This window comes from Ovis canadensis, chromosome 6, assembly GCF_042477335.2.
Source record: "Ovis canadensis isolate MfBH-ARS-UI-01 breed Bighorn chromosome 6, ARS-UI_OviCan_v2, whole genome shotgun sequence".
NCBI classification, from domain to species: domain Eukaryota; kingdom Metazoa; phylum Chordata; class Mammalia; order Artiodactyla; family Bovidae; genus Ovis; species Ovis canadensis.
The window spans coordinates 75,056,734-75,069,113 of NC_091250.1; the positions used below are offsets into that span (position 1 = coordinate 75,056,734).

The 12,380-nt window shown below is 39.2% G+C and overlaps 1 protein-coding gene across 2 annotated transcripts in view; it reads right to left on the reverse strand.

The window, feature by feature from the left end:
- SMIM14 (small integral membrane protein 14) overlaps positions 1-12,380 on the reverse strand; it is a 62,680-nt gene that overhangs the window by 27,054 nt on the left and 23,246 nt on the right. For both annotated transcript variants that reach the window (XM_069593914.1, XM_069593915.1), the window contains exon 2: positions 6,925-7,034. In XM_069593914.1, coding sequence (XP_069450015.1) covers positions 6,925-6,999 — 75 coding nt within the window. In that variant the 5' untranslated portion in view covers positions 7,000-7,034. The remainder of the gene's footprint in view (positions 1-6,924; positions 7,035-12,380) is intronic.

A 12,380-nucleotide genomic window follows, 5' to 3' on the forward strand; every position in this document is an offset into this window, starting at 1 on the left:
ACTCTAACCTGAACCTGCAAAGGCATCTCAATGGCTTTCACTAACATTTCTCAGACACTTCCAAAATATGCTTCTTCTTTCATTTCTAATAGTTTTTGCATTCTCTGTTCTTTGGGACATAAATAGCTTGTTCCAAACACGATGGATTCTATCTTTTGACAGTATTATTCCTGTGTTCAACTGTTTTGGCTTTGGAGTCTATTTTGTCTGAGATTAATACCACATCCTTTTGGGACAGCTTCCCCCCTCTCCACTCGTTTATCACTTATCTATTGTATTTTGTTTTCAGCGTCTATCTCCCCTGTAAATAGCATTTTAAAACTCCAACCTGTCTCTTTTAATAAGGGAGTATAATCCACTCACACATAGCATTTTACTTTATGCTTTCTATTAACCATGCTTTTCTTCTTCACGTCTGCCTTCAGCTTATTTGGATTTCCTTTTTTATGAACCCTAATTCTCCCCCTATCCAAAGCTTCTCAAGTGTGCCAGTACTAGGGCATCTGGACATCTGCAAAGCAGCTCTTTGGTTGTTGTGACTGGCTGGTATCCCCCCTAGCTTTCAAAGGTTCTGCCACATATTCATGTAAGTAAAAAACCTGAGCCTAAAATCTAAGACCCCTTCAGAGAGTAACACAAAGTTATTTTTTGGGTGGTTTTACTTGACATAGAATTATTAAGGAATTTAACTGGACTTTCATATTTAAATCAAGGGAAGATATTAATTTTGTTTTTAACTCCACCAAGAATTTGGTGATGTTGTAACTTTACCACCTAGAAAAATAATGTTGCCAGTGGTACTTAAGACCAGCACAACCTGCTTGTATGGGTCAGTGTTTATAGCTATACACTTATCATGACTTGTTTTGGTTTTTTGGCTGCACTGGGTCTTCACTGCTGCATTACTCTCCAGTTGCAGCGCTTGGGCTTCTCGTGGCGGCGGCTTCTCTTGTTGAGCAGCACAGGCTCTAGAGCATCTGGGCATCAGTAGTTGCGACACATGGGAATATAGTTCCCCTGCCAAGGATCAAACCGATGTCCCCAGCACTGGCAGGTGGATTCTTAACCCACTGGGCCACCAAGGAACTCCCCATTATGACTTTTCATATTAGAAGGATCTATTTCCTCTCGTCTTCTAATGTAGCTGTACCTGAGACCACACTGTAGTACTTTTGTTTTCTTCAACTCTTTGCTTGTTTTCCTGTTCATATTTATTAATGAAGGACTAGGCTAGAGGACTACATTAATGAATGTAGCCTGCAGTCCATGGGGTCGCTAAGAGTTGGACACGACTGAGTGACTTCACTTTCACTTTTCACTTTCATGCATTGGAGAAGGAAATGGCAACCCACTCCAGTGTTCTTGCCTGGAGGATCCCAGGGACAGAGGAGCCTGGTAGGAGGCCGTCTATGGGGTCGCACAGAGTCAGACACAACTGAAGTGACTTAGCAGCAGCAGCAGCAGGCTGGGTGAGCAGTTAGGGTATACAAACAGTGTCCCTTATCAAGCAAGCATGCAGGCAGCTTGCATGTACTGTACCCCACCAGGTTCCTCTGTCCATGGGATTCTCCAGGCAAGAATACTGGAGTGGGTTGCCATTTCCTACTCCAGGGACCCATGCAGGCAACCTAGAGAACCTCTCAAGGTTCCAAGTAGGGAAGGCTTCATTTTAAGGTTTACTAGTGCATTCCATTCTTGGACCAGGCATCCTTTTTTTCCTTCCTATTTCACATCCACTATAGAGGTTGGGGTTACCCTGGCTTCTGTCTTGGTCCTTAAAACCCAACAAGCAGCCCTCCCATGAGTATCTTCTACTTTCCTTTAAAAAGCAGTAATCCTGGTTTCTGCCTGGTAGCACTTTATATTCCATAGAGGGGGAAAGACACACAACATAATTAGTTATCCACAAGTCGCACCTTCTTTTTGTATTCACGAACTTGTAAGGATTTTGCTCTTTGTTTTAATTTTTATTAGTTATGCATGTAAACAACTTAAACTGTTCTATCAGTTTATTCTCCAAAAGAGCACTTCCTCACCGCTTCCTATTTCCCCCTGCACAGAGGCATACCACTTTCAACTTTTAGCTGATTCTTTTAGCATTTATCTCCAGGTCTTTTCTTCTTGGCCATGCCATGTGACTTGTGTGATCCTAATTCCTCAACCAGGGATCAAACCTGAGCCCAGCAGTGAAAGAAACAGTACATGAGGCAAAACTTTTGAAGACCCTATTTGATTGACAATTTGGTTGGATACAGAATGATGGACTGGTAATAATTTCCCTTCAGAATTTAAAGTCATTGTGTTGTTGCCTTCCAGTTTTGCTGTTGAAAAGTCTAAAGTCATTTAGACTCTTGATCCTTTGGATGTGACCTGTATTTTTCAGGAATGGCAACTGGTAGAACTGAGTTAGCAAAGAGGAACCAGTGGGGTAATGGGGGACAGATTACACAGGACCACATAAATTTTGTGGGGTTTTTTTTTTGGTTGCGCAGCACGACATGCAGGATTTTAGTCCCCCAAACAAGCAAAACTTGTGCCACCTGCAGTGGGGAGTGCAGAGTTTTAACCACTGGTCCACCAGGGAAGTCCCTAGTGTTTTTTCTACTACAAATGTCTGAAGGGGGAGCTACGGCATAACCGTGAGTAAAGGAGGTATATGACCTGACTTATCAGAAATAAATCATTTCAGCTGCTGCAGGGAGACTACAGTTGAAGAGAATGGAGATGACAAGAGGAGAGAAGCAAGGAGACTGGCAAGAAGGCTAATTTCAATAATCCTGGCAAAAATGACAGTGTAGGTTAGACTAGGGTGTTGCACTGGAAGTGTAAGAAAGGGATGGATTCTGGATATATACTTTTAAGGTTAATCCAAAGGGACTTTTTAAAACTGACCCCTGGTTTCTGCATTAGCCATTGGGTTGAAAGAACAGAGTAAAAGATGATGCAAACACTGTTGCCTGAGCAGCCAGAATAATGGAGTGAATGGAGAAGACAGGGAATTGCCTGGCAGTCCTATGGTTAGGACTCAGTGCTTTCACTGCTGTGGGCCAGGTTCAATGCCTGGTCAGGGAACTAGAATGTTGCATAGTGCAGTCAAAAAAGAGAGAGAGAGAAGACAGAAGTATAAGGTTGGGGCTAAGAAAGGTCTAGTTATGCACACGTCAAGTATAAAATGTCTACTATTTGTCCAAAAGGGGACAGTGTATCAACCGCGAAATATACAAAAGTCTGAAATTCAGGAGCAGCAGCTTTTTGGCTGGACCAATTTTAAAAGCATGGGCTCGTTTTGGTATTTACATTCCCTTTGATGCTATTCATCTTCCATGCCAATCTCTTCAATGTGAGCCACATAATATTTTTTTTAATATGTCCTTTTTCTGCTTAAATCAGTTAGAACTTCTATTACTTACAATGAAGAACTTACAACTGATATAATTACTAAATCAGGAAAATAAATTAGTTTTAAATTGTGAATGAACACAACTTTATTAAAATGGAAAGGAACTAATGGTAAAATCTTAACTGCTCCTAAGCTGAATATATTCCTTGGCAAAGCCCACCTATTTCCACAGAATAGGCCAAACAAAACTGCAACTCATTAGCAACATACAACTAATGAGCTAACCATAACCAATCATTAAAATCCTCAAGTTTCAAGTTTTACTTGCTATTAGCATTTTAAATTCTCAGGAATTGGTAATACTCTAACGTACAAGAAAAGCCAATTTTATTATACATGAAGTTGAAAATACAAAAGTTCCAGATTAGGACCTGAAATTAATGAGATGTTACTTTATTACAAAGATGAATTAAATGTCCAGTTTTTTAAAAAATAAGAATCTCTGCCCTGTCATCATACTTTTAACAGTATTGTTATACCTGTGAGTTTCTTGAGCGTGCAGACATCTACATTCTGGTAGCTATAACTATTATAGAAAAAATATATTTAAACAGATAAGCTGCTTTTAAAATATAGGCTGTAGAGTTATGAGTTCTACAAGGTAATAAGACAATAGGTACTGTGCAAAAAGGATCCTGTGAAGTATAAGTAGAAGATAACACATGCATGAGAGGTGGAAAAGATGCCTAAAGTATTACAAAAGGAATACTGATAACATTTTAATGAAAATGTTGATAGCTTTCATTAGATACCCTTTTTCTGATTATAAGATTTATTATCACAGAAAATACAGGAAACTATAAAAGAGAAGTGTCACCCTATATTCTACAATGCAGAGATTGCCAATTTTAACATTTTGATGTATTCTCTTCTAGTCTTTCTTCCTATGCACACATATATATGAGGTATGTGTGCACAGAAAAGCAAGATCATACTAAATGCCATTTGTGTATCTTTTTTTTTCATTTCATATAACACACATTATTTCCCTTGTTTTTAAATATTTTTCAAATACAACTATTGCAAACAAGATTTTATCATATAATTTCTATGATAATCACTGCTCTACTAATTGACATTTAGGTTGCTTATAACTTTTGGTTATTATAAGTAGTATTATTCAGAAATATTTGAATTACTGAATTTAGAGACCATATTTCTAAAGAAACTTCTTTAGAAAAAAATGTTTAGAAAGCACTTAAATACCAAAACGACTGAGGGACTGAACTGAACTAAATACCAACAAAGAGTAGTTATGACCCCAAAATGCTGCTTGACTCTGAATTTAAATCAAAGAATACACATGACATAAAAATTAAAAACCACAATTCAACATCTATCAAACTATCAGCATGTTATACACAAGTGGATCATCCATCAGTAATTTATAGTGATGTGAAAATATCTAGCACACACTAAGAGATGTGGACTTCTAAAAATTTGTAAATCTGAAGTCAATTTTATCACAAAATTACTATTTCAAACAAAGATTGCTATAAGTAATGTACCATCAAACATGAAATACTATGCTCATTATAAAAAAAGCTAAACATGGCTTCCTTGACAATCTACTGAAGAGAACAGACCTGTACAGGGAATCCTAAAGAGCAGGGCTTAGTTTTAGCCAACTCTTAAAAAGCAGCAAAGCAAATAAAATAAAGTATGTTAAAAATAAAAAGTATTATACTAAAAAATAAAAAGAGGTAGTAATCCTTATTAAAACCTAATCTCTTGAGAAATGTTACTACAAATAGATTACAATCTATCTTTTGTTCCTAACATCACAGTGATTCGAAAAAAGTGTGCCTTATATTTGATTGAATTCAGACATTAAAACTATCAGCTTAAAATTTATACCTAAACAGGAGAAATTTATTTACTAATTTATTTTGCTGGGCCATACAGCTTATGGGATTTTAGTTAGCAGACCAGAGAATGAACCCCGGCCCGCTGCCGTGAAAGTGTGGAGCCCTAACCACTGGCCAGGGAATTCCCAGACAGTACTTTTTATCATCTCTCCTCAGACTGGCGCTTCCCGTGTGGCACTAGCAGTAAAGAACACGCCTATCGATGCAGGAGACAGAAGAGACCCTGGTTCAATCCCAGGGTCAGGAAGATCTCCTGGAGGAGAGCTCAGCAACCCACTCCAGCATTCTCGTCTGGAGAATCCCATGGACAGAAGAGGAGCCTGGTGGGCTATGGTCCATAGGGTCGCAAACAGTTGGACATGACTGAAGGGACTATTCAGACTAATCTGTTTTTATGTCAGGTTATCAGAGAGATGATACTGCCACATTTCTATACTCAAGAAAGTCTGATTTAATTTTTAAGTTCCTAGTTCATCTCTACCCTCTTGAGGCATTTTTAAGGATCATAAGTCCTAGTATAGGCTAACTCTCAAAGGAGTATCATTCATAATCAATGCACTGATTACATGTATACTGAGTGGGCAGGAAACTTGCTAATTAACTACCAACAATTCAAGTATTTCAGCAAATGTTTGAACCAACCTGTATTAACTGGCCTATAATAATACAGCCCTGTACAAGACTATTCTAAACAAACAAAATGTTACAATCAATAACAGAATAATAACTTACAGTTGACCTTTGAATGAGGAGGTTAGAGACGCCAACCCTCCATGTAGCTGAAAATCCACATCTAACTTATAGTCGGCCCTCTGTACTGCAATTCCTCCAAACAAGCAGTCCTGTACCCGCAGATTCAGCCAACTGCGTCACGCAGTACTGTATGTGGCATTTACTACTGAAAAAAATCTGCACATAAATGGACCCTCAGTGTTCAAACTCGTTCAGGCGTTTGTTGTTCAAGGGTCAATTTTATTTTATTTTTAATAATAGTGAAGTCTTTCCTTTTGTACATAAAAAGTATAAAGTATAATACATAAACAATGTATATATATATATATATATGTCAGTTATATAATACATAAACAGCCTTGTGTTTAAGGTTATAGACTAGGAAAGTCTTAACCCTACAATTGAAATCTCACTATACTCCAATAGAACCTATCAAGAATCTGTTCAGAAATCTGCCTCTATCAAATAATTGCTTTGGATTTGGAAATGATCTATATAGAAATCTTTATTGTCATGCCATTTTTTAGAGTAGGATTTGAACTATATCATAAGAGGATGTGTGATTTCCTAACAGTTTATCAGGTAAATGAGCTCTGTATAACCAAAAACTATATGCATTAATACAGAAAAGTCTACATAAATGTGTGTTTACCACTCACAATGGTGAATTCCACCAACATACATCTACTATAAATGAAGACAGCAATCTGTTTTTATCTCTAGTAAAAGAAATGCTCAGAAAAACAACGAAAGAAATGCTGGCAAGCACTGTAACCATTATGACTTAAACCACTGTGGAATTCTCATTATGAAGTAATTTTTAGTGCCCATCGGATGAAAATTTTCCAATAACCAACATTCTCCCAAAAACAAGACAGAGGGGGTACAGTTCAGTTCTGAAGAGGACTGTCCTGTTCATCTCACCAGATTGATCAGCCTTCTCATCGCATGTTCATGAGAGCAAACACATTCACAGGGATCGAATCCACCTTCTGCCATGATTACCCAGCTTGATTTAACTTGACTGTTTAAATCTAGGAGGAAGGAAAACATAAATCATAAGACTACTATTTAGAGTTACTCTTTCTCTTGAGCTATGAAGAATTCATGTTATGTATAGATTCATAATAGTTCTCTTTACAGTTCAAATTTATTGACTTATATCTATGAATTACTAATCTTGAATTATGAATCTATACAAATGACTGGCTACCACTTTATCACCAGACTGATTTTCTATAAATCCAAAAGTCTTCATATACTCTACTGGTCCCACCTGTGAAGATGCTGTTGCTAGCGCTCTATTCTGCTTAATCACTTAATCCTTTAACTTTGTTAGCCTCAGCACTGCCAGGGACTGAATGTTTGTGCCAACTGCCGCCCCCCCCACAGACTCTTATTTTGAAGCTTTAATCCCCAAGGTGATGGTATCTGGAGGTAGGATGGTTGGATGGCACCTCAACTCCACTGACATTAGTTTGAGCCAACGCCAGGAGATAGTGAAGGGCAGGGAAGCCTGGCATGCTGCAGTCCATGGGGGTCACAAAGAGTTGAACGTGACTGAGCGACTAAACCACCACCACTACCTTTGGGAGGTAATAAGGTTATCAGAGTAGAGCCCGTATAAACAGGATTAGTGCCCTTAAAGATATGATATCTCTTTCTTTGACATGTGAAGATACAGCAAGAGGGCATCCATCTACGTAAGGAGGAAGAGATTCCTTACCACACCTTAGTCACAGGCCTTCCAAAATCCAGAACTGTGAGAAATCAATGTTGTTTAAGCCGTTCAGTTTGCGCTGTTTTACTAAAGCAGCCTAAGCTATGTCAAATGGAGAAGAAAATGGCCACCCATTCCAGTATTCCTGCCAGGATAAGCTCATGGACAGAGAAGCCTAGCAGGCTACCGCCCATGGCGTCACAAAGATTTGGAAACGACTTAGCAACTAAACAACAACAGTAAAGCTATGTCCACTTTGCAGTCTTCATCCTACCAGGAAAGCCCTCTGAAAGAAAAAAAAAAAGAGTTATCTAAAATGATATCAATGTCAGGGGGAGGGGGGAGGAGGGGCATGAACTAACAAGACAATAGCCAGGAAATGGCTGGGAAGATCTTGAAAAATAAGAGTAACAAGCGAGGAGATCTGTCCAAGATGGCAGGGTAGAGGGACGTCCCTCTTCTTGTGAGAGCACTGAAATCACAACTAACTGATGAACAACCATTGACAGGAGGACACTGGAACCCACCAAAAAACAAGATACCTGGCACCCAAAGACAAAGGAGAAGCCACAATGAGACGGCAGGAGGGGCACAATGAGGATAAAAACCAAACCCTACGACTGCCAGGTAGGCGACGCGCAAACTGGGGAACAACTGCGCCACTGATGTCCTCCCACCCTACTGAAGGTTCTGAGCCCTCCGTCAGGGTTCGCATCCTGGGGGGGCTGGCACAGGACTAGGAATCCCCAGAGAATCTGACTTTGAAGGACTGTTGGATTTGATTATAGAACTTACACAGGATGGGGGAAAGCAGAGACCCCCCCTGCAGGGCACATAAAGTCTCGTGCACAGCAGGACCCAGAGGCAAGAAGCAGTGACCACAGAGGAGGCTGAAGCAAGCCTGTCTGCTAGTGTTGGCAGGTCTCCTGCAGAGGCAAGGGGCGGCTGTGGCTCACTGCCCGCGACAAGGGCACTGCCAGCAGCAGTTTGGGGAAGCACACCTGGGTGGAAGCCCTCTTAGGGGCCACCAACGGCCCCACCATACAGCCTGTGAGCTCCAGTGCTGGGTCACCTCAGGGAGGGAACACAGCTCCACCCATCAGCAGACAAAGTTTTATTAAACTTGCCCCCTCTACTAGAGCAAGACCCAGTTCTACCCACCACCCGTCCCTCCCGTCAGGAAGCTTGTACAAGCTTTTATATAGCCTCAGCCACCAGAAAGCAGACAGAAGCAGCAAGAAGAACTACAACCCTGCATCCTGCAAAACAAACCCCCAAATCTCAGAAAGTCAGACAGGCAGAAAAGGCAGAGGATGATGTCCCAGATGAAGAACATGATAAAACCCCAGAAAAACAACTACATTAAGTGGAGACAGGCAACCTTTCAGAAAAAGAATTCAGGATAATGATAATGAACACAATCCAGGGTCTTGGAAAATGAATGGGGGCAAAGCCTATGAAGATATAAGAAATGTTCAACCAAGACCTGGAAGAACCAAAGAGCAGCACATCACATCACTGGGGGAAAGATAAGCTATTCCATAAACAGTGTTGGGGAAAGCTGACTCCTTACCCTCATTCCTAAAACAAAAAAAATTCTAGATGCAGGAGCAATTTAACTTTTTAAAGTGAGGCCACACAAACAAATACTCAACCAGAGCAATGGATCAGAACAGAACGTTGGCAAACTGACCTATGATTTTACCAGAATTTTGAACGTAATAAAGGTGGCACTTTATTTATTTTTAGAATATTTATAAAAGTGAGTCTTAGAAATATTTACTCCATCTACACACAGATGTATTACTTGGATTTATTTTTTATAACAACTTCACTGAGATAAATCACAGACTATACAGTTCAGGTGCTAAAAAGGTACTATTCAATATTTAGTATATTCTCAGAATTGTGCAATCATTGCCACAATTTTAAAACATTTCATAACTCTAAAACAAAACCTTTACTTCACTTCACTTTCCTCTCAAACTCATGTCTGCTGAGTTAACTAGGAAACTTTTCACTCTTCACTTTCCTCTCTTCCTCCCAGTACTAGGTAATCACTAACTGGCTTTCTGTCCCCATGAATTTGCCTATTATGAACAATTCATGTAAATGGAATCATACACTATATGGTCCTTTGTTATTTGAATTCTCTAACCAAGAATTACTTGTTATTTATGGACAAGCAAATTAAAGACACTTCAGCCCATAAAGAATCCACCTGCAATGCAGAAGATGCGGGTTTGATCCAATCCCTGGGTTGGGAAGATCCCCTGGAAGAGGAAATGGTAACCCACTGCAGTATTCTTGCCTGGGAGATCCCATGATAGGCAACAACAGTCCATGGGGCTGCAAAGAGTCAGACATAATTGAGCAACTAACACTTTCACTTTTCATTCTAAAAAACAAACTTCAAAGGACTACTGTGTTGTTGGAAAAGACTCTTGAGAGACCCTTGGACTGCAAGGAGATCAAACCAGTCGATCCTAAAGGAAATCAATCCTGAATATTCATTGGAAGGACTGATGCTGCAGTTGAAGCTTCAATAGTGTGACCAACTGATGCGAAAAGATGACTCATTAGAAAAGACCCTGATGCTGGGAAAGACTCAAGGCAGGAGGAGAAGGGGATGACAGAGGACGAGATGGCTGGATGGCATAACTGACTCAGTAGACATGAGTTTGAGCAAGCTTCAGGAGATGGTGAAAGACAGGGAAATCCGGCATGCTGCAGTCTATGGGGTTGCAAAAAGCTGGACGTGACTAAGCAACTGAACAACAACTGTGTTATACATATAGCATAGCGGTAGTAATCAAAAATATAGTTTTCTATGAGAGATTATATGTCCCAAAGTTTTATTTTGTATATATTGTCACTGAGAAAAGTTTCCTAGTTTACTGTCTGAGCTTTCTTAGTAAAAATCAGCCAAAATCTTCAGCTCTGTTTCTTAAAAGGTGCCATTTTAAACAATGGACTATTCAGAAATGGTAAAATAGTTGTCTACTTCTTTAAAGTATGATGCATACACAAAGGACTGGAAAAAAATACATCAAATTTAATGAGTGATCAGTTCTGGAGAGGAGAATGTAATTTGGAGGACAGACATTCATTTTGTTAATTTTTACACATTTCTTATAATGACTATGTACATATATATGAAAACTTTTAAAATATAGGAAAAATTAAATTTAGAAAGTCACAATATATAACCACAACCAGGTCACTGGGATGAATGCAGAAGAACATAATTCCAAAAACTATAAAGGATCAATAAGTTTGACAGTTAAAGTGATATTCATTACTATAGGCCAAAAATACACTGTAAAGACAAAGAACTTTAGAAAAAAACACCTTCAACACGTATCAGGGTTAATTTCCTTAATTTACAGATAGTTCTGAAAAGTCAGTATGAAAATGGCAGTCTAACAGATAAAAGGAGCAAAGAGCATGTTCACAAGGAAAACAGAACCAATAAGCAACTACAAAATGTAAGAAGTGCAAATCTAAACATCACTTTTACCAGAAAATTGGAATTTTACATGGATGACTCAGATATCCATATCCAAATAAACATGCAAAATTTTTACGTAAGGATGCCCACTGCAATGTTTTTTATAAGAGCAAAAAATATTAATTCAATGTTATTTATCCATGTAGCTCTAATTAAATAAACAACAGTATGAGTACATGAAGTCCTATACAGCTGTTGAAAAGAATGAGCCAATTTTCTTTTTTTTAATTTAAATTTATTTATTTTAATTAGAGGCTAATTACTTTACAATATTGTGTTGGTTGTGCCATTCATCAACATGAATCCGCCACGTGTGTACACGTGTTCCCCATCCCCCTCCCACCTCTCTCCCCATACCATCCCTCTGGGTCATCCCAGTGCACCAGCCCCAAGCATCCTGTATCCTGCATCGAACCTAGACTGGCGATTCGTTTCTTATATGATATTATACGTTTCAATGCCATTCTCCCAAATCATCCCCCCCCCCCCCCACAGAGCCCAAAAGACTGTTCTATACATCTGTGTCTCTTTTGTTCTCTCACATACAGGGTTATCTTTAAGAATGAGTCAATTTTCTATGTGATGATTTGGGGAAACATCCAAGATACACTGAGGTGAAATCAAGTCACATAACAGTCAGGGAAAACCTATTTCCCATCTAGTATCTTCTTGCCTGAGCTAAGGGAAGTGGGTTCGGGGAGGGGAAGCAGAGTTCAAGGCAACCTAAGCTGAACAGTCTCACTCTCAAAAATCAAATACAAACTCTGACTACTTCAGTTTTGTCTGAGGCCACTCTGTGTCCATATGTTCTTTTAATTGATAAGCTTTCGATGTAGAGAAAACCCTGAAAATAAACATAATTTACCCCTTTGTGTACATAAAGTTCACCCTTGGAAGTCTGCTCCTCAACTGTTAAAGGGCTCGGATTGTGCTGGGTGTGGACATACGCAATATTCACAAATACGGGTCCTTCCTCCTGCCCTCTCAGCGCCTTGCCAGGCCAATACAATGTTGGTTGAAATTAAAAGATATAATCATAAGTTTTTTTAAAATAAAGTTCAAATACTAAAAGTCCGATGTCTATCCAGTTCTACAGTCCCTTAACACAGAAATACTCTAAGAAAGTACTAGCAAACTGACTTTTATAAA